At 43.7% G+C, this 27,197-nt stretch overlaps 2 protein-coding genes across 3 annotated transcripts; both read right to left on the bottom strand.

Annotated features, from left to right (window-relative positions):
- Positions 1-1,261: 1,261 nt before the first annotated feature.
- LOC106587375 (methenyltetrahydrofolate synthase domain-containing protein) lies at positions 1,262-9,613 on the bottom strand. Of its 2 annotated transcripts, none has more exons than XM_014175720.3 (8): positions 9,415-9,613; positions 9,158-9,261; positions 5,642-5,755; positions 5,183-5,296; positions 4,088-4,178; positions 3,856-3,968; positions 3,616-3,741; positions 1,262-2,565 (listed from the first exon to the last, which is right to left on the bottom strand). In XM_014175720.3, the coding sequence occupies exons 1-8, from the start codon at positions 9,440-9,442 to the stop codon at positions 1,648-1,650; spliced, it is 1,608 nt and encodes a 535-aa protein (XP_014031195.1). In that variant the 5' UTR covers positions 9,443-9,613; the 3' UTR covers positions 1,262-1,647. The 2 variants fall into 2 exon arrangements, with proteins under 2 accessions (XP_014031195.1, XP_014031194.1); XM_014175719.3 differs by lacking the exon at positions 5,642-5,755 and adding an exon at positions 5,472-5,585 and having other exon boundaries at positions 9,415-9,612.
- Positions 9,614-9,895: 282 nt separating this feature from the next.
- LOC106587376 (carboxylesterase 3) lies at positions 9,896-24,973 on the bottom strand. Its single transcript, XM_045708987.2, is given in 12 exon segments — positions 9,896-10,327; positions 13,157-13,276; positions 13,442-13,572; positions 15,841-15,918; positions 15,997-16,137; positions 16,303-16,398; positions 16,590-16,673; positions 16,783-16,907; positions 16,910-16,935; positions 17,067-17,200; positions 17,297-20,665; positions 24,404-24,973. Coding segments are annotated over 8 exon segments (810 nt in total). The 5' UTR covers positions 17,198-17,200; positions 17,297-20,665; positions 24,404-24,973; the 3' UTR covers positions 9,896-10,327; positions 13,157-13,276; positions 13,442-13,443.
- Positions 24,974-27,197: the final 2,224 nt, after the last annotated feature.

Genomic DNA, 27,197 nt, shown 5'->3' with positions numbered 1-27,197 from the left:
GATGTAGGCCTACTCATTCTAGAAGAAGCCCTATTATAAAGTAAATCGCACAAATATTATATTTGGCATTTCAATAGTCACTTCAACTTGATGTTAGTGTTTTTAATATATTAAAGTAACCACTTTAGTTGCACTATAACGTTTTTACCTACAAGAACAAATACAGTAATAAAACTTAAGTGTTTTGGAAGTGAAGTATTGTTATAATAGCTTATTCACAGTGATATTCTCACATTGGGCCCCATGCCCTGCTGTGTAGATGTAGGAGTTTCTGTGTGAGGCTGTGTGTGACTATGTATGTATGGAGCTGTGTTATCTCACAAGGTGACCACTCTCTGAACTCCAGTGAAATTCCCTTGTATGAGCAGAGCACACAGGGGCAGCAGGCCCAGTCGCTCCACACTGCAGCGGAGGGACCACACATTAGCATGCTGATGACGTGAGCCGGGGCGCTGCACCTCTATGGGGCTGGGATTCCTGCTGGGGCTCCACAGCTGTTCCCCGGCCTGGGCTGGATGACAGCTCCATAAAAAGCCTGCCTGGGTTCTGGTCTGGAGAAGCAGACATGCTATGTGCTTGTCCCTCAGCCCGAGTCTAAACTTCTCTGAACTGTAGGACACCTCTTTGGCCAAGCAGAGCATTAGCACAGCAGCTATAGGCCAACCAGATGCACACAGGAGGTCGTCACAGGGTTAGGGCACTGCAGATAGAACCTCAAACTGTGACCAAGCTAGGTTCAAATATCTAAGCCATCAGACGTCATGCCAGCCATAATGTTTACCTGCTGGTTATACAACATATCTTTAGCAATAGATAGCTCAGAGGTTAGCACATCCAGTATACTACAGCTAGTCCTCTTAACGCCTGCTTCCCACATACCACCCTCAGTCAGACTAATTGGACGTGTCAGGCCCTCTGATAGGCTATACCATGTGTTATGCCATAAGCTACCCACTATAGCAAGAGGAGTACTGAAAAACAGTTCAATACTGCCAAAACACATAAACAAGGTCCCATGAGAGGATAGGACACTTGATGAAGGGTTAAACACCAGCTCACCATCCATCTGACTATACTATTCCCTCATCCGTTTTAGCTTTAGGTTCATATTTTCCCCAGATTGTTGGTCAGTAGGATAACTTACAACAATAGGAACACACAGTACTGACAGACTAGCGGTGTGTGGTGTGTACACAGATCATCATTTGACAGTCATGGGATGATCAGTCCTGGGTTTTGAGTTATAAAGAAGACAAAATGGTTAAAACTATGAACTCAAAGTATGGTTTATTTAGTACACAAAATATCCTGTGAATTGTGATGGCATTACATGTAGGGCATTAAACATTGCCCTAGCACAAAGAGACTAACAGGGAAAACTCCGACCTCTCCTTTCTTTGTGACTGACAGACAGGCCTGCCAGTGTGGATGAAACTTCTGTAGAAGAACATTTCAAACGGAAATGGGGTTACGTGTTATCAATACCAACACTAAAAACCATGACGACAAACCAAACTGCTTAAGGCATTAAACATTTTCACACTTCACATTGGTACAGTGAAGGTAGCATCATTCCCTTTCATGAAACACAGCCTTTTCTTTCTGCTGGCTTGGCTTCGTTACGGAGATGGACAGAGAAGCAGGCAGTTACTCGTTATGGTTGAGCTCCTGCTTGGGGGAATCTGCCTCTGCTTCACTCGTACTCTCTCTACTTTCTCTAGCTGTATTTTTGGGGCCTGTATTTGGTCTGGGCCTCCGGTTGCTTGGACCTGGCCTCCTGCCTCCCCTCTGGCTCTTGGCCAGCTCAGCCTGCAGGTCGTGGCCGTTCAGGGAGAGCCCCTCCAGGGCGGCCAGGGCCTGGTCTGCAGCCTGGGGGTCTAAGTAGTCCAGGAAGGCCCGGTGCTGAGCACCCTGCCACGTGAGACGGATGGGGGCTGCCTCCCTCTCCCGGAGAGCAGTCTTCAGCTCGCTGACACGCAGCCCGGCAGGGATGCCCCCCAGGTACACTGTGGTCACGGTCAGGGGGGGCCTGCGCTCACGGGGCTCGCCACCTTCCTCCCTGCCCTCTTGCCCGACTCCATCCCTGTCCACCTCTCTTCCCCTCCCCCTGGCCCCCTCCCGGCCTCCTCCTCTGCCTCTCCCCCTACTTCCATCTCTGCCCCCCTCACGGAAGCCCCCATTGCGGAATCCCCTGACCCTCCTACCCCCCTCTCTGCCTCCCTCCTGGCCTCCCTCCCCGTCACCCTCCCTACCCCCCTCTCTGTCCCCCTCCCTCCTCACTCTTGGTGGGCGTCGTCTGGGTTTCTGCTCAGTCTCCTCTCTGGACTCCCCGTTGAGGTCCCTCTCAGAGTCCTCTTGGGTGTTCCGTCTAGGCCTGCGCCTGGGCTCACGCCGGGGTCTATCACCCTCTGACCTGGGCTCTCTGTCCCTCCGGGGCTCCCTCCTGGCCCTTTCCCTGGGCTGCGGGGGAGGGTGGGTCCCCAGGGTCACGTCCTTCCCTTGCTCCTCCTCCAAGGCCCGGAGCTTCTTCAGCACGGGGATCTTCTCCAGCATCTCAGCGTTCAGCTGCAGGTATACAACAGAACAGGCTCAGGGCTGCTCAAGGTCATATCACAGCAGGGCTGCTCAAGGTCATATCACAGCAGGGCTGCTCAAGGTCAGCAAAGGCACTGGGTTAAGGGCAGCCCAACTCTCATGCCAAGAAGAATGGGGTTTATTAAAGTGATGGGGTACAAACACAATCAAGAAAGCTAATGTTTGGTGCCTGCTCATGCCGTTTTAGGTGACCATGCAAATGTTTAGTGCATGCTAGATTGCTTATGAACTACACCAAAACCCATGCACGACTAGACTACTCGACAAACCTCAAAAGGCACAACAACCAACACAACAGTACTCCATAACACATCCATGCTTACAGTACTATACAGTACATGAATGAAGAGGAAACAGACTGAAAGTCTTCAGGAGCGCTGATAACCTCTCTGACCGTATCATCTTCATTGTGGGGGGATATTCCACTTCCCTGGTAAGCTATATAAAGACAGCTCTCTGATTTCCCAGGGCAGAGTGTGTCTCCTAAGGCTGTGATGGCGGCTGCTCCTGTACAGGATATAATGGGCTATTGTTTTTACCTTGGCCCCGGTGCCCTCTCTTTAACTGGGCCCTGCACAGCCAGGCTGGCCCGGTGGAGAGGCCTTTGATGATCAGACATGGCCTTCCTGTCTACGAGGTCAGCATGGGTCCTCAGGACGGGCATGGTGGTCTTAAGGGACCACAGAGGTAGCGTGCGTGTGTGTGTGTAATGGGTATACTTCTACGGGAAGGTGAGCAAACAAAGCTCAAGCAACACGGTTTGAGGTGCAGCCAAAAGTCACTGGAAAACTACAGAAGATGGGCGCAACTTTGGCCTCATTTTGAAAGCTGTTTTCTAGCTCAAATCATTGAGGTTTCAGCCATTCAGCAACATACAGCAACTAATAGCAGTCGTATTTGTAAAACCAGCAGCTGTAGCTAGCAGCAGCAACAGTAGTTAGAACAACTGCATAAGCAGTTGTTCTAATATGAATGAATCATATTGAGCGACAGTAAACTGAGTGAGACTTAATGTTGTACCTTAGTCCAGATGACGCCCGGGGGCTTGGGGCGTTGGCAGTCTGTCTTGATGACTCTGGTCGGGGTGAGGATGTAGTCCACAGTGATGTCATGGCTCTCAATCAGATCCTCTGGGATGTCAACAACCTGCAGAAATACACAGACATCAAGCACAGATACACATTGCAAAATAACAGGAATCTGGAGCATGAAGCAACACTCCAGGTTAAGACCAAACACAGTGTTTGACAACAGGCTAACCTGGCAGTCATGGACGATGGTAACCACCACAGTGGATTCTGTCACAGCCCCCATGCAGAGCATCATGGCATACTCCATGTCAGCAAAGCCCTCTCCTTTACCTATTCGGTAACCTGAGGAGAAAGGAGAGATGAGATTAATCCTAACAGTATGGGTGTTGGTGCTGAGCTGGAACTTTCCTGGACCAGGGTAGGTGTCCACTGCCCACAGAGTTCTCTCTGCGGGCTCTCACCTTTCTCAGACACGGCCACAGAGCCAACCACCAGAAGATCCACCTGAACCTTGGAATCCAGACCCACAGGGACACTGAACTCCTTCACTCCCTGGAGAAGAAACAAAGAAAAGAAAGAAAGAAAGAAAAAGTAAGAACGGGTGAGAACGGGTGAGAACGGGTGAGAACGGGTGCACCAGATCACAAGAAACATCGGATTCAAACATTTTACATTTGAAACCCGACACTCCAACTAGTCTGGGAACAAAGCATTCGGTCTTCTATGGTGGATTCACCAAGCTGTATAGAGTGACAGCATGTTCATGGAGATAATGAATGGGAAGTGGTGAATGAAGGAGGTAAAGTGAGATGTTGTGCACTGGATGGAGAGGGATAGGTAATGCGGCGTCGGGGTGGGTGTTGGGGGAGAAGTAGTGTTGAGCGATTAGTGCTTTTTGAGGTTGGTTCAGTGTATTACTACAAGGTTTTGATCATTTTTGTAAAAACATGACATGCACTATGCATTATGTGCGTTGAATGCTGTAACAGAATACAACTACTAAAAGTCCCATGATGGTAGTGACTGCTTATCACTTATTAACCAGCAGTTATTCACACGACTTTAATATTGCAGTTGTGTATACTACATTTGTTTTATTTGATGACTTTATTATTTCATTCCAAGTGATCCTCTTATCTCTATAGAGCTGCTGCCTATGCTGTCTGACAAAAATCACTCTCAGTAGGTCTTCAAAGTAAATAAAACACAAAGCAACTGCTCTCTATGTATCCCCTCTTGGTCGCGCATTCTTCTATCTCTTACGTAGCTGGCGTAAAAGAAACAGACCGGACAAGTAGCCGCACAATGGATTATGTTGATTGTATTTAATTATCCATTTTTCTGTACTAAACTATGTAGAACTTTGGCCTGTTGCACAGTTTGGGTATGATCCGATTTATCTCTAGAGAAATCGCAGCGCAATGAGCTCACAAAAAAAAAACTGAACAAAATGGAATTCAAATAATTGAACTGAAGTCAATTAGTTGTTTAAAAAACAAAAAAATCTCCAACATTTCATTTAATTGCTCAGCACTAGTGAGAAGGGACCGACTCACCTGCGAGGTGGAGCACACTCTCAGTTCTTCTTTGCTTGCTCCCTCAGGCGGGACAATCTTATTGAAGAGTCCTGTGCGAAGGCGAGGGGTCGGCACCAGCAGGGTTTTCCTCGCCTAGAAGCAAGAGGCCAGAGTTTAGTAAGCTAAGAGAATATAACCATAGACAGATGAGTAAAGGGCGTCTAATACAAATAACCATGGAGTGCTGGAATTAGGTTATGATCTGGTGATGAGACAACACTACTGAACCAATGGCCCAGGCTCATGGTGGCCTGTGACCCAGGGCTACCTGCAGCACGGCCAGCCTCGCCCCCTCCAGCGGCTTGTCAGGGTCCACCTTCACCTCGTCAGTCTCATTGAATACCTGCAGCTCCGACACCTTGGCGCAGGCAGTGTGGGCACCCTGGGGGCAGAGAGGGGGAGAGGGGGTAAGGAGAGAGGATGTGAGTGCACACTTACATCCAGGGTGATGTAGCGTGCCTGCTGCTGGGGTCGGTCCGGGTTCACTTTGACCGTCTGGCTGGACTTGAACTCCTGCAGGGCTGAGAGACGGTCACAGGCCGGGATCGCACCCTGACCGCATAGACAACCACATACAGCAAGACAAGCACGTATCCACACACACACACACACACACACACACACACACACACACACACACACACACACACACACACACACACAGGACAAGGGGTTCAAAAGCATGTGTCAAAAATACGTTTTCTGAAAATAGAGATTTTACCACAGGTCAAAGACAAAGGTACAATGATAGCTACTAGCTTACAATATGATATATCTAATAATTAGGCTAGCTATAGCCTGAAGAACCCAAGTTTAATTGCATAGAATTCTACTTCAGCAGAAACGAGCATTTGGATCAGGAAAGTTTCCTCTCACGACCTCTACATACCGGTTGTCTATCTGGTTGGTATTTTTCAGGTAGGAATGTGAGACAAAACATCTTCAGAGTAGCGTTATCAACCTGACCTTCTGTGTGCTAGTCGTCTGTATATCGTTTGTATTTTCAATACTGATGCAATTTGCACGTGACAAAACACTTGTACAATATGGCCGAGCGTAACCGAACAACAAACACAGATAACTGTGAGAAAACATGCTTCAGTTGACTGAAGGTATGGCGAATAGGTCTGGCAGCACAACTGATTAGCAAACATACTGAACATTTAGAAATGTGACAAAACTGAATAAAAAGAAGGAACTACACTATGAAACAAAAGATAAACGACAAAGAATGATAGTAATAAGCTTTGGAGCACCTTAAATGACATTTTGGGAAACAGGCACACTTGGCTCCATCATTCATAGAATCAGATGGCTCATTCACCACAAAACACACAGATATTGCCAACTACTTTTTTTCATTTTTTTCCCCATTGGCAAGATTAGCAAACGCTACACATCCAAGTATAACTTACCAAATGATGAAAGACAAGCATTGTAATTTTGAATTCCGTAAAGTGAGTGTGGAAGAGGTGAAAAAATTGTTGTCTATCAACAATGACAAGCCACAGGGGTCTGACAACTTGGATGGAAAATTACTGAGGATAATAGTGGACAATATTGCCACTCCTATTTGCCACATCTTCAATCTAAGCCTACTAGAAAGTGTGCCCTCAGGCCTGGACAGAAGCAAATGTCATTAATCTACCCAAGAATAGTAAAGCCCCCTTTACTGGCTCAAATAGCTGACCAATCAGCCTGTTACCAACCCTTAATAAACTTTGGGAAAATTGTTTGACCAGATACAATGCTATTTTACAGGAAACAATTGACAGACTCTCAGCATGATTATAGGGAATTACATTCAACAAGCACAGCACTTACACAAATGACAGATTGGCTGAGAAGAAATGATGATAAGACTGTGGGGCTGTTTTGTTAGACTTCAGTGCGGCTTTTGACAATATCGATCAGTCTGCTGCTAGAAAAACGGATGCGTAAATACAGGTCAGCTACTACAGCGACTGAAACACTTAAAGAGCTGTGGTTAGTTTCAGAATGGGTAGCAAGGAATAAGTTAGTCCTAAATACTTCAAAAACTAAAAGCATTGTATTTGGGACAAAAAAAACCCACATCCAAATCTTGTAATAAAAATGGAAATTGAGCAAGTTGAGGTGACTAAACTGCTTGGAGTATCCCAGGATTGTAAACCGTCATGGTCAAAACATGTTGATACAACAGTAGCTAAGATGGGGAGAAGTCTATCCATAATAAAGCACTTTTCGGTCCTTCTTAACAGTACTATCAATAAGGCAGGTCCTACAGGACCTAGTTTTGTCGCACCTGGACTACTGTTCAGTCGTGCGGTCAGGTGACAATTGGCTCAGAACAGGGCAGCAAGGATGGCACTTAAATGTACACGGAGCGCTAACATGAATAACATGCATGTCAATCTCTCATGGCTCAAAGTGGAGGAGAGATTGGCTTCAACACTATGTTTTTGTAAGAAGTGTTGACAAGCTGAATGCACCGAGCTGTCTGTTTAAACTACTAGCACACAGCTCAGACACCCATGCATACCTCACAAGACATGTCACCAGAGGGCTCTTCACAATCCCCATGTCCAGAACAGACTATGGGAGGCACTCAGTACTACATAGAGCCATGACTACATGAAACTCTATTCCACATTAGGTAACTGATGCAAGCAGCAGAATCAGATTTTTAAAAAACATAAAAATACACCTTATGAAACAGTGGGTACTGTGAAGAGACACGTACACGCACACAAACGCACTCTACACACACGTACATTGTAATAATGTTGTATGGTGGTATACATTTTGTATTTTAGATATGTAGTGGTGTAATAATGTTATATAAGACCCTCTTAGGCCTCACTCCCCCCATATCTGAGATATCTACTGCAGCCTTCATCCTGATACAACACCCATTCTGCCAGTCACATTCTGTTTAAGGTCCCCAAAGTACACACATCCCTGGGTCGCTCCTCTTTTCAGTTCGCTGCAGCTAGCGACTGGAACAAGCTGCAACAAACACTCAAACTGGACAGTTTTATCTCAAGCTCTTCATTCAAAGACTCAATCATGGACACTCTTACTGACAGTTGTGGCTGCTTTGTGTGATGTATTGTTGTCTCTACCTTCTTGCACTTTGTGCTGTTGTCTGTGCCCAGTAATGTTTGTACCCTGTTTCATGCTGCTACCATGTGTTATCATAGGATGGCAGCAACACGTCTTAGGTCTCTCTTTATGTACTGTTGTCTCCCTTGTCGTGATGTGCGTTTTGTCCTATATATTTTTTTATTTATTTATCCCAGCCGCCATCCCCGCAGGAGGTCTTTTGCCAGGCCGTCATTGTAAATAAGAATTTGTTCTTAACTGACTTGCCTAGTTAAAAGATTAAATACATTTTTTTTAATTTAAATATGATGTACTGTGTTTATCTTTTGTTTTGTGTGTGATGTAAGTGCCTTAATGTGTTTGGACCCCAGGAAGAGTAACTGCTGCCTTGGCAGATGCTAATGGGGATCCCTAATAAATACAAATACATTCGGCTTTTGTTAACATATTGTGCAAAAAGTCAGGTCAACACTTTTCTATTGATACCTGATCTCAACCTCCTTCAGCCAAAAAGACCAATAATAAAGTGTAAATATTATTTTATTCAACATTGTCTTGTAGAGACACTTTTTTACAGCTACTTTCAGACTGACGTCATGGAGTAACCATGGTAGCAGTCTGATGTTTAGGTAAGGCTAGCTAGAGACATTTATTAGTGCAGACCAATGGCTATGGAGAGCGCACAATGAACATTTTACAAGACTTTTCAAAATGGCTATATGGGACCTTACCAGCCGCACATGCAAAAGATACATTTAAACTACAGACAAACATGATTTCAAACTTGATATTTTGAGAACTACTAAGAGGGTTAGGTTTAGGAATAATTCAATCAAATTGCAGTACACTGAACCTCCAGAAATGCCCTACCTTAAAATTGGGGATTCTGTTGTGAACAGGCCTTGGAAAGTTTGCAAGATTCTTAGCTTCAATGTAATCCCAAACTTTCTCTCGGATGTCCCATTTCGTGGCACCTAAACAGAAAACAATTCACATGCTTGATGAAATGACAGTTTTGAAGAAAGGGTAATGTAAATCCCAACTTCATAACGGCAACTGCTAGGCTACCATCCATTGGCATGCGTTAGCATTAGTGACTTTACGCTAAACACACAGCAATCATTTACCGGGATTAATCGTAATAACGGCCTCCATTATCCTCTCGTCGAAGATGCAGAAAATTCTCACAAATCACTGACGATTAGTCAAACTATCACAAAGTGACCACAGATTGATTGGCGCACGTGGGAGTTCTGTAACATTGTAGCAACAGCTGCTTGTCAGGGATGTTTTTTTTCTGTATGGTAGCTCGGAAAGACCAAACCTTACACCGTCAAAAGCAAACGTGGGGTGCATTCATTAAGCTGATTCTGTTACAAAACGTATAACGCAAGCAACCGTAACTAACAGGGAAGGACATTCCTAAATTTGTCCAAAAGAAACTATCGATTTAGAACGTTTTGCAACTGTTTGGACTAATGATTGTACATGTCGATTCTCCATTGAGAAATCGAACACTGCACACAGTGCTTGAGACATTGATTTAGCCTATCAGATAAGTGTCTAATTAAAATGTTTTATTACTAAGCAGAAGGACAGTCTAATCAGTCACAATTATTTTATGGCTTTAATGGACATATGAACACAGCAAGATAAAAATACTAAATAAATGTTAAACAATTGCTAAATAAAATACATTAAAAAAAAGACCAAACCATTAAGGAAAATGTGGAATATTAAAATGGCCAAAATATGATACAAAATAAGGAAAAGGCAAAGAAAGCCTCATATACTGTAACCTAATAGCAGACTGCTTGGCATCACTGGACTGGAGGGCAACAACATGGACACTCCTAGATCAACATTTGACATAGTGAACATTCAGCTCTACAGGTCACTCTGTGCGCCTTTGTGTTCAGCAGTCTGCAGTCCTTTGGGGAAGTCTTCTGTCCAGAACTGGGCTCTCTTCTCCGAGACACTGCCCAGCCCGGATCTGTAGTGAATGTCGGCCCATCAAACATACTCTATCCATTAGGGTTACTACAGGAACAGAGAGAAAACCCATTGGCATCATATGCACTTATGAAAACTTCATTTTACATAGTGTATTCAGACCGCTTTACTTTCTCTACATTGTTACATTACAGCCTTACTCAGAATAGATTTAAGACAAATCCTCAATCTACACACAACACCCCATAATGACAAAGCGAAAAAAATACAGAAATACCGTATTTACATAAGTAATCAGACCCCTGCTATGAGACTCGAAATTTAGCTCAGGTGCATCCTGTTTCCATTGAAATGTATCTACAACTTGATTGGAGTCCATCTGTGGTAAATTTAATTGATTGGACATGATTTGGAAAGGCACACACCTGTCTATATAAAAAAGGTTCCACAGTTGACTGTGCATGTCAGAGCAAAAACCAAGCCATGAGTTCGAAGGAATTGTCTGCAGAGCTCTGAGACAGGATTGTGTCGAGGTACAGATCTGGGGAAGCGTACCAAAACAATTCTGCAGCATTGAAGGTCTCCAAGAACACAGTGGCCTTTATGATAGGAACCACCAAGACTCTTCCTAGAGCTGGCTGCCCAGCCAAACTGAGCAATCAGGGGAGAAGGGCCTTGGTCAGGGAGGTGACCAAGAACCCGATGGTCACTCTGACAGAGCTCCAGAGTTCCTCTGTGGATATAGGAAAACCTTCCAGGAGGACAACCATCTCTGCAGCACCACCAATTAGGCCTTTATGATAGTGGCCAGACAGAAGCCACTCCTCAGTAAAAAGGCACATGACAGCCAACTTGAAGTTTGCCAAAATGCACCTAAAAAGACTCGGACAATGAAAAACAAGATATTTATGGTCTGATGAAACCAATATGGAACTATTTGGCCTGAATGCCAAGCATCACGTCTGGAGGAAATCTGGCACCATCCCTACGGCAAAGCATCGTGATGGCAGCATCATGCTGTGGGGATGTTCTTCAGCGGCAGGGACTGGGAGACTAGTCAGGATCGAGGGACAGACAAACAGAGCAAAATACAGAGAGATCGTTGATGAATATCTGCTCCAGAGCACTCAGGACCTCAGACTGGGGTGAAGGTTCATCTTGCAACAGGACAACAACCTGAAGCACACAGCCAAAACAAGGCAGGAGTCACGTCGGGACAAGTCTCTGAATGTTATTGAGTGGCCCAGCCAGAGCCCGGACTTGAACCCGATTGTACATCTCTGGAGAGACATGAAAATAGTTGTGCAGCAATGCTCCTCCTCCAACCTACATAGCTTGAGAGGATCTGTAGTGAAGAATGAGAGAAACTCCCAAAATACAGGTGTGCCAAGCTTGTAGCGTCATACCCAAGAAGACTCAAGGCTGTAATCGCTGCTAAACGTGCTTCAACAAAGTACTGAGTAAAGGGTCTGAATACTTATGTAAAAGTAATATTTCCTTTTTTATACAACTGCAAACATTTCTAAACCTGTTATTGCTTTGTCATTATAGGGTATTGTGTGTAGATTGATGTGTGGGAAAAAAACGATTTAATAAATTTTATAATAAGGTTGTAACAGTGCCAAGTCTAGGACAAAAAGGCTTCTCAACAGTTTCTACCCCCAAGCCATAAGACTCCTGAACAGGTAACCAAAGGGTTACCCGGACTACTTGCATCATGTGCAAGTAGTCCATGTAACCAACTCCCCCCAACCAACCCCTCTTTTACGCTGCTCCTCTCTGTTTATCATATGCATAGTCACGTTAACTATGCATTCATGTACATACTACCTCAACTGGCCCGACCACCTAGTGCTCCCGCACATTGGCTAACCGGGCTGAATTGGGTCCCGCCACCCACCACCCCCTCTTTTACGCTACTGCTACTCTCTGTTTATCATATGCATAGTCACTTTAACCATACCTACATGTACATACTACCTCAATAAGCCTGACTAACCGATGTCTGTATATAGCCTTGCTACTGTTATTTTCAAATGTCTCTTTACTGTTTTATTTCTTTACACACAAAAACACACCTTTTTTTCACACTATTGGTTAGAGCCTGTAAATAAGCATTTCACTGTAAATTCTACACCTGTTGTCTTCGGCGCACGTGACAAAAACTTTCATTTGAAATGTGAAAAGTCAAGGGGTCTGAAAACTTTCCGAACGCACCGTACTACTATGACCCAATGCAATTGGTGGTTGAGCTACTATAAATGTCCTATATAGAGTAACCACTAAGTAGATATGAAAAGCATACCTGATACATAGTAGCACATTTTTTTTGCATACAGTAGGGAGTCTTAAACTGTCCTTTGTCTAATATGAACTCTTCTGCAACTTATTTAGAAATCTATTTACTCAGAAAACTCAGAACTTCTGGCGGAATGAAAACTTGATTGCATGACAGAAATCTGTTTTTTGTTACAAATATGTGTTGAAGCTTCTCCAACTAAATACACAGAGCGAGAGAACAAGGGATCTCTCACCCTGTTCTGGCAAAGTTAGTCCAGTATTTCATCATGGTCCTGCTAAGCTGTCGTGTTATCTATGAGTGGAAAACCTTTTCAATTCTGTCATTTCCAAGAAAAGCTGCAGAGATCGTTACAGGCTCAGCAGAATGAGCTTGTCCAAATATCCTCTTCCTCAGTCTTGTCATGTAACAGTATTAACATCTGATTATGTTGATTTCACAGTAACTTGTTACTCATGTTATTGTTATGAACAGTAACCCCAGAATTTGATATAAAAACAAGTTTTTCAAATATTTTTTGCCTACAATTTCTCCAGAATAATAATAATAATAATAAAATAAACATTTTCTACAGATCACTGTCATCTGTCCAAAAGGGGGCAGCAAACAAAGCCTACCTCAGTGGTCTGCTTTCACAAAGCCTGGTCTGCTGGATGTGAACATGGAGGGGCGCTGCTGGAACTCATAGTAGATCAAGCAACCAGAATCTTGCATAGACAGATACCTTACACACATATCTGTGAATACCAACAGAACATGTCTGTCAACTACAAAAAGTCTCAATCATTTAGATATGTCTTAAAAGTATTTATTCATAATGTCTTCCAGGAGGTTTCTAAAGAGAATAAGAAATAAATAAAAATATGGCATCTGATTGGTATAGTTCCCAGTGTATGCCTCACCCCTACACCCCCAGGACCACAATCAGTAGATCTCCCATAAGCTCCAAGAAGGCATCTCTGATCCCCACGGGGTCCTTCATGTCACCAAAGTACTCCTCTACGATGATCCCCAGGGCAGAGTCTGGCAGATGCTACCAGGGAGATACAGGGTTTAAAATACAGCTCATGGACCAGACTGCTAGATGTTTTATTATAAAGCTGCCACCAGGGTTGGGGAGTAACTGATTACAAAACAAAAAGTAGTGTATTAAGTGTCACTAGTGGATTTTTAATATACCATGTAAGTATGCATACATACACTGTATTTACAGTACTGATCAAAAGTTTGGACCCACCTACTCATTCAAGGGTTTCTTTATTTTTACTATTTTCTACATTGTAGAATAGAAACTATAAAATAACACATATGGAATCATGTAGTAACCAAAAGTGTTAAACAAATCAAAATGTTATTTGAGATTCTTCAAAGTAGCCACCCTTTGCCTTGATGACAGCTTTGCACACTCTTGGCATTTTCTCAACCAGCTTCATGAGGAATGCTTTTCCAACAGTTTTGAAGGAGTTCCCACATATGCTGAGCACTTGTTGGCTGCTTTTCCTTCACTCTGCGGTCCAACTCATCCCAAACCATCTCAATTGGGTTGAGGTTGGGTGATTGTGGAGGCCAGGTCATCTGCTGCAGCACTCAATCACGGTCAAATAGCCCTTACATGGCCTGGAGGTATGTTTTGGGTCATTGTCCTATTGAAAAACAAAATGATAGTGGTACTAAGCATAAACCAGATGGGATGGCGTATTGCTGCAGAATGCTGTGGTAGCCATGCTGGTTAAGTGTGCCTTTGATTTCAAAATAAATCACAGATAATGTCACCAGCAAAGCACCCTCACACCACCTCCATGCTTCATGGTGGGAACCACACATGTGGAGATCATCCTTTCACCTACTCTGCGTCTCACAAAGACACGGCGGTTGGAACCAAAAATCTCCAATTTGGACTCAGACCAAAGGACAGATTTCCACCAGTCTAATGTCCATTGCTTGTGTTTCTTGGCCCAAGCAAGTCTCTTCTTCTTGGTGTCCTTTAGTAGTGGTTTCTTTGCAGCAATTCGACCATGAAGGCCTGATTCACACAGTCTCCTCTGAACAGTTGATGTTGAGATGTGTCTGTTACTTGAACTCTGTGAAGCATTTATTTGGGATGCAATTCCTGAGGCTGGTAACTCTAATGAACTCCGCAGCAGAGATAACTGTGGGTCTTCCTTTCCTGTGGCGATCCTCATGAGAGCCAGTTTCATAATAACACTTGATGTTTTTTGCAACTGCGCTTGAAAAGAAAACGTTCAAAGTCCTTAATTTTCCGGATTAACTGACCTTCATGTCTTAAAGTAATAATGGACTGTTGTTTCTCGTTGCTTATTTGAGCTGTTCTTGACATATGTTAATTTGCCTGTTAATAAAAATGCATTCCAGGTGACTACCTCATGAAGCTGGTTAAGAGAACACCAAGAGTGTGCAAAGCTGTCATCAAGGCAAAGGGTGGCAACTTTGAAGAATCTCAAATAACATTTTGATTTGTTTAACACTTTTGGTTACTACATGATTCCATGTGTGTCATTTCATAGTTGAGGTCTTCACTATTATTATTCAATGTAGAAAATAGTCAAAATAAAAACCCTTGAATGAGTAGGTGTCCAAACTTTTGACTGGTACCGTGTATTTCCCAGAGCGTACAGACTTGTTTTGTAGATCCTTTAGAATACTCGATTATTCCATGTCAAGCAGCTGCAAAACTTGTTTTCGTCTTTTTCGACAAATCCCAATCTTTAGCCTGCCTATTATCAGACAAACGGCATTTATAGTTTGCATAAAGCCTACCCACCGTTCTATATTAACCAATCAAGTAGCAGTCTTGTGTGACAAAGGAGGATAATACTCTCATTATCATCCCAGTGTGTATTTTCCTGCGCACATCATGGTATTAAAAAAGTGGAAGTGAAGTTCCGATTGTTCCTTCACCAGCAAAAATATTGTAATCAGATTACAGACACTTTTTAAAAGCTAAATTATTCCTTTGTGGATTACTTTTAAATTCAGAAAGGATGATTGCGAAAAAAATGCATGACATTCAATTCAGCATTGAAAAAAGGCACAAATTTAAGTTGGTTCCACCTGAGCGAGTCTGACCACAAGTCAGACCACCATGATGACACACCAAATGCATTTGATGGATGCTTTTCATCTTCTAATGCCTCTTAAGGAGAAGGTAATCAAAAAGCAACTGAAAGTAATCCAAAAGTTGTACTACCGATTACAATTTTGGACAGGAAACTAGTAACTCTAAAAAGTTAGATTTAGAAAGTAACCTACCCAACCCTGGCTGATACCATAGTTCACTAACCAGTTTCTGAAGCATAAACACCAGGATCATCATGTTTTCACAGGTCATTCCAAGATCCCATCCAGGAAACAGGAAAAACTGGTAAAAAAATAATGATAAAGTACATTTACCTGTAAAATATACGACATGTTTTCATATCTTCATGCAGGGACATACATGTGGGAGCATCCAGTCATACTCATGGTTGTTGATCCCTAGGATGCTGGGGAAGCTCAGGAAGCTCTTGGTCTGCACTACTTCCTCCAGGTTGGTAGGGATGACTGTCCCATCCCTGCGCACAGACAGAACCATCTCCCCCTGTGGAGAGAGAGGGTGGGCCCCAGAATGGAAGTCACAAACAGCCATGTTGTTGCATTCAACAGCGCTATACAGTATAAGTTAGCTAAAGCAGAAACAGCCTGGAATTCAGATACATACACCCCACATACTGTAGGGTGAGTGTGAGGCTCAGAACAAACCTACCAGCGCAGGTGTAGCCACTTCTATGTCCTGAGGGTACTGAGGCAGGTCATGAGCTCTGCAGTCATCACTGGGACAGCCTGCTCTCTGTGCCACCAGCTGGAGGAAGGAGAGATTGAAACCAGAGCATTTGAATGACTGTAATTACAACACATTACATTGTACCAGAATAATAAAGACAGTCAGAAAACCACTGAAGGTTTTACCATTTCTGATATTGTATATGAACCAATGTATGGGATCCTTGAGACTTGCTTTTATGATCAGCACACAGTGAAACAGCAGATCACCTGTGCAGCAGCTTTGGGGTCATCCTGGATGAACATAGAGATGAGGGGGTTCTCCACTCTGACTGATGGCCTTGTGGAACAGTCCTGATGACAGACAACCATGGATCAGTGCCCAAAGTAAGTCTACATACAGACAGCCAGTGCATCTTTCTGTATCCGCAGGTATCCGTTTTCCTAGATCTACAGTACACACATGTAAAAAGACAGCAACACCACCAGCAGACTCTCCAAAAATGGTGACAGATCCTGGGTCTCCCCCAAAGCTGCTGATAGTCTCCTGCACCCAGCGCAGGGCACACACCTGGTTCAGAATACCCACGTTCCGGGGTACTGGCCATCTCCAGTGCTAGACAGTCACACAGATATTAGATCAGATATGCAAGGGTTGTGTTCAGTAGACACCAAACAGGAGAAGATGTTACTGACCTGAATTTGTACATTGATCATATTGACCAAATGCAGTACATATAGGTATACCTGGAGAACCCTGGGATACCCAAACAGTATTGGAGGATGACCACCCCAACATCCCCGAAGGCAGACAATGAGGAGCCATCACAGAGTGAAGCCCCTCCCACGAGGAAGCATCCACCATGGATCCAAATCATCACCTGCAGACAGACTTTTTTTAGACTAGACCACCAAACCAAAGACATGCTTGTCTACTCTTGAGGTAGATATGAGTACATTCTCATGTCTCTCCTCACTGGTAGTTAGTTTCCTTGGGTCCCCAGGTTTGACTGGTGTGTAGATGTTCAGGTAAAGGGAGTCCTCTGAGGTGGTTAGAACCCCGTGTGGTTTATGTTCTGCAGACACCTATGTGTTAATGGGACAAGAAAGGTGACATTTTCTTACAATATCAATAAAAACATGAATGGCAGAATGTTAATGTTCATCAGAATAAGCATGATTCAGAGTTCCCCATAAAACAGTATAGGCTGTTTGTCTCCCTGCCTGTCTCTCTCGCTAACACATTACTGCTTAGGCTCATACAGAGGGGGAATAAGCCTTTGCGTCTCTCAGTCCCTGCCACACCCGGGGAGGCTGGGGGGCCTGGAACTTCAGGGGCCCAGCGAAGGGGATCCCCAGGTAGGCAGCCACCTTCCTCTGGGTCTCACTCTGACCAGTCTGCCCTCCAGCTGACCATAACTAGTATGAAGCTGGAAGAGGCTCCCTCTCTCTGACCAGCCTGCCCTCCAGCTGACCATAACTGGTATGAAGCTGGAAGAGGCTCTCTCTGTCCCCTGGAAAAGATTTACATGTTATAGAAAAGGGATTGTAGTAGTCTGTCAAAGGATGCATTAATTGGGAAAGGAGCAATTTACAAGCATACCAAATAAATATATATATAGCTTCTTGTTTACAGCTAGTCAATGCATTTCATAGTTGCTAAAATGTGAATTAAACAGGACATACATTCTTACCTGCGACTTCATGGAAACACAAACAGGCTCAGACTTTTCCATGCGAGCAGGACTCCTCTGCCCTGACCCATCATAGTGGTGCCAGAGAGATTATCCATTCACATCAGTAGAACATCAAACCACATGAAGATCTATTTCAGCAGTTGCCGATTTACATAATCTCTATACATCAATGCACATTACATCCATATCCAGTGAGTAACCAAATATCAATACATTAGAGAGAAAAGTATGCCCTCCAGCTAAAGGAATATGAACCGTATGGAGCCCCAATTCAGTTAAATGCCTTCAGTAAATCTGTGGGAGACTGAGGATTGAGCTGCTCTTTATATCACAGGCTGGCATTGGAAACTCCAATGCAACCTGTTATGGATTTTCTTAAAAGCCAGTCGAGTTGATTCAGTCATGATCGAATGTCAAACAGCAGTTTGAAAAGGCGGAGTCCTCTGAAAGAACATCCTGGTTCATTTTAATCTGCTATAGCTGCCTGGACATGCACTATGGAATTAGACGTCATGCTACCAACTCCACTTATTTATCTTGGGTCTACATTTCTGCCGAGTTCAGAGTGTGCAGAACAATAATGACATGATATCAGGGAATCAACTATGAGTAAATTACCTTCAGTTTGGCTCAGGACTAGACCTTGCGCTAACCTGGACAGAGATTACATTGGACAAACAGCAACATCATTGGCAATACAGTAACCTAAACTGCTGAAGTTACAGCAGGCTGTAATGTACATTTTAAAAGTCCCTGGTGTCACGTATATTCCCTCTCCAACGCTCTAGGTCACCAGGCTGCTCATTATTACGCACACCTGTCACCATCGTTTCGCGCACCAGCGACTCATCAGACTCACCTGGACTTCGTCACCTTCCTGATTACCTTCCCTATGTCGGTCACTTCCTTTGGTTCTTTCCCTAGACGTTATTTTTTTCTGTTTCAGTGTTTCATGTCTGTACGCTACTCGAGTTCCTTGTTTTGCTCTATGTTCATTTATTTATTAAATACACTCCCTGAACTTGCTTCCCGACTCCCAGCGTATTCATCACACCTGGTTTTAATGGGATGTGGAATAAGCAATGCATCAAATAAATTATGGGATTATATATTAAACTAGTTGAATGCAATCAACCCACAATAAAATACAGTTTATAGGCTCGGCTATAATAGTATTATAATAGTCAACTTACATTTTCAACTATCATGCATTACAGTAAAACCAGAACTTGAGGCAGCTACTTCAAATAATTTGCAAAAGGAAATAAATATCTTTACTCACCAGTGAAAGCTGCTCTCCAACTGATAACTCGGTGCAATATCAGGGATTGACACGATTAAAGTCTGCTGTTTAAAAATGCCATAACCTGACAATCTTTCAATACGAAGGAACCGGAAATATCAGTTTTAGTCAACAGGAATTCTGTGCGGTTTGGTTGTTTTCAGTAAAAAAAAGAAAAGGCGCATGCCCAATGAGGCAGCCGAGCAGGATCAATTTGACCGATTTTATGTAAATCCCTGACTGTCGCCTAGGGATAGTCACGTGTATCCACTAGAGAGTTCCTGCCTGCACCCAGATGCCGTTACCATGGAAGTAGGACAGACTGAGGCAGTTGTGCTAAGTGCCGACAAAGGCATAAAAGACAGAGGCAGTCTCAGGCTAGCAGGCTCTTGTAAAATGGATGTCTCTATTCCATTTAAGTAAATCAAGCTGCAGTCCACAACAGAAAAACACACTCACCACGAAACGTCTACCCCCAAGCCATGAGACTGCTAAATGGTTAACCAAATAGCTACCAGGACTATCTACATTGACCCTTTTTGCACTAACTTTTTTAACTCCTCACATATGCTGCTGCTACTGCTTATTATCTATCCTGTTACTTATATGTACATATCTACCTCACTTACCTCCTAACCCTGCACATATTTTATGTATTTTTTATTCAATATTTTAACAGGGAGTCATACTGTGACCAAGGTCTCTTTTACAGATGAGCCCAGAATTACATACATTACAGAAAATACACACATCAAAATATAAATACAAAATGCAAGCAGAAAGAGAAACATGGTCATAATAACAAACACAGCAATCAGTAAAAAGGTCCTCAATCCTTTGGCCTAGAGGCAGAAAAACATTACATTTAAGAACATTTTGAAGATTGTTTCAAATCAAAATCAAATCAAATGTATTTATATAGCCCTTCGTACATCAGCTGATATCTCAAAGTGCTGTACAGAAACCCAGCCTAAAACCCCAAACAGCAAGCAATGCATGTGAAAGAAGCACGGTGGCTAGGAAAAACTCCCTAGGAAAAACTCCCTAGAAAGGCCAAAAACCTAGGAAGAAACCTAGAGAGGAACCAGGCTATGAGGGGTGGCCAGTCCTCTTCTGGCTGTGCCGGGTGGATATTATAACAGAACATGGTCAAGATGTTAAAATGTTCATAAATGACCAGCATGGTCAAATAATAATAATCATAGTAGTTGTCGAGGGTGCAACAAGCACGTCTGGTGAACAGGTCAGGGTTCCATAGCCGCAGGCAGAACAGTTGAAACTGGAGCAGCAGCATGGCCAGGTGGACTGGGGACAGCAAGGAGTCATCATGCCAGGTAGTCCTGAGGCATGGTCCTAGGGCTCAGGTCCTCCGAGAGAAAGAAAGAAAGAGAGAAAGAGAGAATTAGAGAGAGCATATTTAAATTCACACAGGACACCGGATAAGACAAGAGAAATACTCCAGATGTAACAGATTGACCCTAGCCCCCCGACACATAAACTACTGCAGCATAAATACTGGAGGCTGAGACAGGAGGGATCAGGAGACACTGTGGCCCCATCCGATGAAACCCCCGGACAGGGCCAAACAGGCAGGATATAACCCCACCCACTTTGCCAAAGCACAGCCCCCACACCACTAGAGGGATGTCTCCAACCACCAACTTACCGTCCTAAGACAAGGCCGAGTATAGCCCACAAAGATCTCCGCCACGGCACAACCCAAGGGGGGGGCGCCAACCCAGACAGGAAGACCACGTCAGTGACTCAGCCCACTCAAGTGACGCACCCCTCCCATGGACGGCATTTCACAGATAAGGTGCAAAATAACTCAAAGCTGATTTACCTAACTCATTAGAGACCAAAGGAATTTCCAGAGTTAGCCATCCTTGAGCTCAGGTGTAGTAACTCATATGTCTAAAGATGAGTAATGTTACGTACAATGGGGCTTTTTGTAAAAAAGGCTTTATAAATGAAAACATATCAATGTATCAACCTATGTGACATCAACGAGGGCCAACCAACTTTCTGGTAGAGAATGCAGAGATGAGTACTAAAATCATCACTCGTAATAAAGCACAGTGTGCTAGGATAAACTGTATCTAATGGCTTTAATGAAGTGGCAGCTACGTTCATTTAGATGATGTGACCGATAGGAACTTTGACTGAATAATCTGCTTTCAACTATTAAGCGAGAGGCAGGACCTATTTCTATTGAATAACCACATGTTTATTCTCAGCTTCTTAACTAACTCCTCAATATGCTTTTTAAAAGACAGCTTTTCATCTATCCAGATGCCCAGATATTTGTAAGCATGGCTCGATCAATATGGGCACAATCCAAAGTACATATGCTTAAATCATCAGAGTTATTTTTATGCGCTCTTGAGAACAACATATACTTAGTTTTACCTGCATTCACAGGTAGATTGCCATGCACAATGCCAAGCGTCGGCTGGAGTGTTGTAAAGCTCGCCGCCATTGGACTCTGGAGCAGTGGAAATGCATTCTCTGGAGTGATGAATCATGCTTCACCATCTGGCATTCCGAAGGACTCATCTGAGTTTAGAGGATGCTAGGAGAACGCTACCTGCACGAATGCATAGTGCCAACTGTAAAGTTTGGTGGAGGAGGAATAATGGTCTGGGGCTGTTTTTCATGGTTCGGGCTAGGCCCCTTAGTGAAGGGAAATCTTAACGCTACAGCATACAATGACATTCTAGACGATTCTGTGCTTTCAACTTCGTGGCAACAGTTTGGGGAAGACCCTTTTCCTGTTACAGCATGACAATGCCCCAGTGCACAAAGCGAGGTCCATACAGAAATGGTTTGTCGAGATCGGGTTGGAAGAACTTGAATGCCCTGCACAGAGTTCTGACTTCAACCCCATCGAACACCTTTGGGATGAATTGGAACGCCGACTGCGAGCCAGGCCTAATCGCCCAACATCAGTGCCGGACCTCCCTAAAGATATTGTTGCTGAATGGAAGCAAGTCCCCGCAGCAATGTTCCAACATCTAGTGGAAAGCCTTCTCAGAAGAGTGGAGGCTGTTATAGTAGCAAAGGGGGACCAACTCCATATTAATCCACATGATTTTGGAATGAGCTGTTCGACGAGCAGGTTCCCACATACTTTTGGTCGTGTAGTTTATTTGACTGGTTTGTGACTCACTGACACTGCCCCTGGTTAGAGGGGAATAGCAGCCCAAGAGTTAACACACACAGGAACTTTAATCACACACAATCATTTTAATCACACACAGGAGAAGATGAACATGGGTATGTACATGGATATGGTTCTGTAAAGCTACAGAAACAGAGAGACAATGAATGTAGACATGGAATGCAATGAATAGAGCAGGATGAATGTATGCATATCAAATGGCCCACAACAGTGAATAAAAATAGAACAAAACTGCAATAGCACAATAGGTAAGGACTGTATCTAATAGCCAGGTATTAAATAATTGCACAATAATAACAACAGCAGAGATCATGTAAACATATTACATAATACCCTACAATGTGGATATTCAAATAGGCAACATAAATAGTAGCGGTGTGTGGGTAAAATATGTGGCTGTCCATGGTTCTGATTTCTGTGTGCGTGTGGATACGTGCATGCGCTTTCATCTAAGTAGAAAAACATGTTGACTCACCCTACATGTAGAGAAACGCCAATGCCATCCTCCTCTCTTTCATGTTAATGAAACAGTCTGTCATACAGTACACACTTTTATTTGTTGTTGTCTTAGGCTACCTGGCTAAAATGCTTGCTCGCTAGCCTAACTTCCATTCATGGGCAACGTTAGCTAGTTAACATAGCCTTCTACATCTAGCTACATATATGGCTATTGATAACAAATGTGTATTTTGTGGTTGTGACCCAGAAAGTCATGACCATTTATTTTGGGACTGTTCTTATGTCAGAAGATTTTTGGAGCGAATTAGAAGATTTTACTTGAAAAGAAACAACTATTAATGTTAATCTGAGAGACTCTGATATTATGTTTTATTTTGATCCAAATGATATGGACCCTGATTTAACTTTCATTGTTCATTTGTTTATCTTTCATGGAAGATTCATTATCCATAAAATGAAGTGGGCAGAGAACAAACCCCTTTTCACATTATTTAAGATAGAATTTAAATATTATTTTGAAATGATCAGTAAATGTAAGAACAAAAAGCAATATGCACCATAAAAGTATTTAACAAATTGAAAATGATTATTCATATGTAATACCCCTGTCTGTTAGGTTTATGTACTCTTGTTTGTATATTCTGTTTTTTGTATTTGTTGTGTTTATAAAAAATTTAAATAAATAAACAAAAAAAACATCTAGCTCCATATTGAACTTCCATTCTCTCAGGCCAGGGGCACAACAACAATGTACGAATTAATGGTTGGATAAGAATTGCTGTTTTAATCATTGGCCAGTACGGAGAATTAAGTAAAACCACAAGTCCAAATCCATATCTCCATCCATGGCTAATTTAGGAAAGGGTCCATTTTAGCTAGCTGGCTAGCTAGCCACCGGAGGACAACAGCACAACGAGATGCAACAATGAAAGTTTTTCTGTCAATGATGTATGCTCTCAATGGAATTTGAAAGGAGTGATGCCAAATCCAAGCTGGCTTCCCTTGACACTTTCTTTGGTACGCCAGGACCATTAACAGTTGAGCTCGCTCAATTTAGCTCAACACTGACTGGCTAATTATGGATACTTGTTTGGTCAATGGAGGCCAGATGCTCGCAGGCTTCCCTTGACTTCAACGCTACGAGCGGCAACAATGTCGTACTTGTTTTGACCAGACAGGGGCTCTGTTTCGCTCACTCGGATGCTTTCTCCTGTGAGATGCCTTCAGCCTCTTTCGAGTTGAAGGAAATTATGAAATACAGAGAGAAGAAAGATAAATAATTGAATGCATTTTCTTTCCTTTGTCAATTTTTGGGGGAAGCCTGGCTTCCCTTGGCTCCATGAATACACACCACTGCACTAAAGGTAATACTATCCAATACTAATAACAACTTCAGCATATAACATTGTACTTAGCTACGTAGTGATATACAAAGCCAAGCTAATCAACAACAACAACAACTTACTCTGTTTTCACGCATTCTATCCACACAGACTGTCCACCCACACAGACTGGAATAACATGTTCAGTAATGGCAATATTTACTCCGTTGGAGAGTGTGGGTCAGGCTGGCTAGCCAATCAGGACCTGGAGAGACTGCATGGCTAGAGCGTGCACAAGGGTGAGACATGGCTATTGTCCGATTGGCTGAAACCATAAGCTGGAGGAGAGTGGTCTCCCAAGTGAAGAGGAGAAAGGGTGAGGATGGGTGAGAAACAGCGCGGCTCCAGAAAAGCAAATAAACAAATGCTCACACAAACAGTGATATAGCGCCCTGTAGTGCCCTTGGCAGGGGGATTCTGTAACATACACTGCCTGAATGTCAGTAGTGGTGCTCCCCGCCACCCCATGTAGTTACTCCATGCAGCCTTTCCATCAGCTGCAGGTCAGGAACAGCCAGAGGACAGAGGGCTTAAAGTGACCATGCGGGTTGCATGTTGGAGTAGGGCCAGCCCACTATAACAAGTCAGGGGGGAGGGCCCCGTTTGTAGGGCCGGGAGGAGAGCAGGCACAGTGTTGGAGGCTCCCCAACTGAGGCAGGCCAGACCCCAGTAGCGGAGAGCAGGTGCGGCGGTGGCTCCCCCACAGAGGTGGGCTGTGCCCCAGCAGAGGTGAGCTGTGCCCCAGCAGAGGTGAGCTGTGCCCCAGCAGAGGTGGGCTGTGCCCCAGCAGAGGTGAGCTGTGCCCCAGCAGAGGTGGGCTGTGCCCCAGCAGAGGTGGGCTGTGCCCCAGCAGAGGTGAGCTGTGCCCCAGCAGAGGTGAGCTGTGCCCCAGCAGAGGTGGGCTGTGCCCCAGCAGAGGTGGGCTGTGCCCCAGCAGAGGTGGGCTGTGCCCCAGCAGAGGTGAGCTGTGCCCCAGCAGAGGTGAGCAGGCACGGCGGCAGAGGTTCCCTAATTGAGGCAGGCAAGTCCCCCAGTGCAGGAACCAGAGGAGGACCAGATCATGGACAATCATTACATAATGCTAAGAAGACTCTGTATATTCTGTTCAACACGGGAAAAATGGGCCTCCTGCACACCATACGACATATCCAGCGATGTCCACGGTGCTGCAACCCCCGGCACTCGAAAGCAGAAGACAAATCCATGCGCTGGGTTGCTGGGGATGTGGCCCCACCTGATGCTGAGCAGCATCTTACAGGTGGAGGAGAGAGGACATAGGGTCCATGTTGCACCGTCGGCAGGTGGGGGGTTCCCAGTCTCCAGAGAGAAGGTATGATCCAAATGGTAGTCGTCCACTGGATACCCCAGAACCATACTCCACTGGACCGCAGGTGGGCAGTGCGGAAAGTACCCTGTGTAGTCTCTGTGGGCCACCATATCGTAGTGTTGTCAGCAAAAGTCACAAATCTGGCGAGGCAAAGGACCATGAAAGAGAGCGACCCGGCTCATATTTACTGGTTTGAAACTCACTGACACCGCCCCGGGTTAGAGGGGAATAAAGCAGGAACTTTAATCACACACAGGAGAAGATGAACATGGGTATGTACATGGATATGGTTCTGTAAAGCTACAGAAACAGAGAGACAATGAATGTACACATGGAATGCAATGAATAGAGCAGGCTGAATGTATGCTTATCAAATGGGCTACAAGAGTAAATAAAAATGGAACAGAACTGCAATCGTACAATAGGTAAGGACTGTATCTAATAAACAGGTATTATAACTAGGTAATATTATGTTATTAATAGTACAATAATAACAACAGCAGAGTTAATATTAACATATTACCTAATACCACACAAATGAGCTATACAGTCAGGTAAAACATATGGATGAATGATTCAGCAACAGGTGGGTAGAGAGCTCCAGCAAAAATTCATCAAGCATACCAGCCCCAGAGGATTTTTTTACATGAATCATCTAGCACATCAGAGATAGTAAATTGTTGAAATGAAAACAAAGATTCACTTGAAGTTAACCATCGAGTCAGCTAGAGGCTGGCAGAGGGAAGAGCAGTTGATTGACTGACCAGGGTCAATCACTGTTTTTCTCAAATAAAAAGCCTGCCGAGATAAAATGATTAAAGCATCACTTATCCTCTTCTTCTCCGTTATGATGCGAGGCAGACAGAACTTGCTCAGGCAAGGAAGAGGAATTTGTGCGCTTTAGTCCATTTACTGTTTTCCAAAAATGTAGAAGGATCACCAGAGTCCGAGCTTAAAAAGTAGCTTGATTTAACTTTCTTACTTGAGATAATTGAGTGCTTCTACATTTTGTTCTATGAGATGTCAGTCAGTTAACGTGACCTTTATGAATTATGAAGCCTTTGGGTGTCGTCTTTTTATTTTATTACAGAAATGCTTCAAAATTCACAAAAGTTACGTTAGGTGATGACGATTATCTTGTAGAACAAAATATATAACATCTCCTAAGCCTGTGTTTACCACAGACCTTATTTTTGGCGTTCATCCAAAAACCCTACGAAAACTCAATTCATTTTCCCATAGGCTTTGCTCAACGCACCATGCTGGAATTAGTGCCTACAAAAACACGCCATTACTATTGCTCTCTATAGCAGGCTCCTCAGTAAAATAACTTTGTTGGCAGTGAGACTCAGGAAATCCTGTTTGAGTTGGGATTTGATAGTCCTGATGATATGCTGATCTACCCTGGTGTCTATGTTGCAGGTTTTTGCCTGCCCTTCAGATTTAGTGAGATGACTGAACAAACAAACATGGATCTCATCTCGGCATAAAAACATATATATTGTTGTTCTTTCACCATGTGTGAGTATATACACATACAGCAGCTGAGA

Source organism: Salmo salar, chromosome 26 (genome assembly GCF_965601325.2).
Source record: "Salmo salar chromosome 26, fSalSal1, whole genome shotgun sequence".
In the NCBI taxonomy this organism is placed as follows: domain Eukaryota; kingdom Metazoa; phylum Chordata; class Actinopteri; order Salmoniformes; family Salmonidae; genus Salmo; species Salmo salar.
The sequence above is the reverse complement of the archived record's forward strand: the minus strand, read 5'-3'. Positions and strand labels throughout refer to the sequence as shown.

Coding starts and splice junctions, on each gene's coding strand:
- LOC106587375 (XM_014175720.3), bottom strand. CDS start 9,442: ATGGAGGCCGTTATTACGATTAATCCCG. Junction 3,969..4,087: donor TGTGGCCGTGTCTGAGAAAG/GTGAGAGCCCGC, acceptor CTTTCTCCTCAG/GTTACCGAATAGGTAAAGGA. Junction 2,566..3,615: donor CGGGCGTCATCTGGACTAAG/GTACAACATTAA, acceptor GTATACCTGCAG/CTGAACGCTGAGATGCTGGA.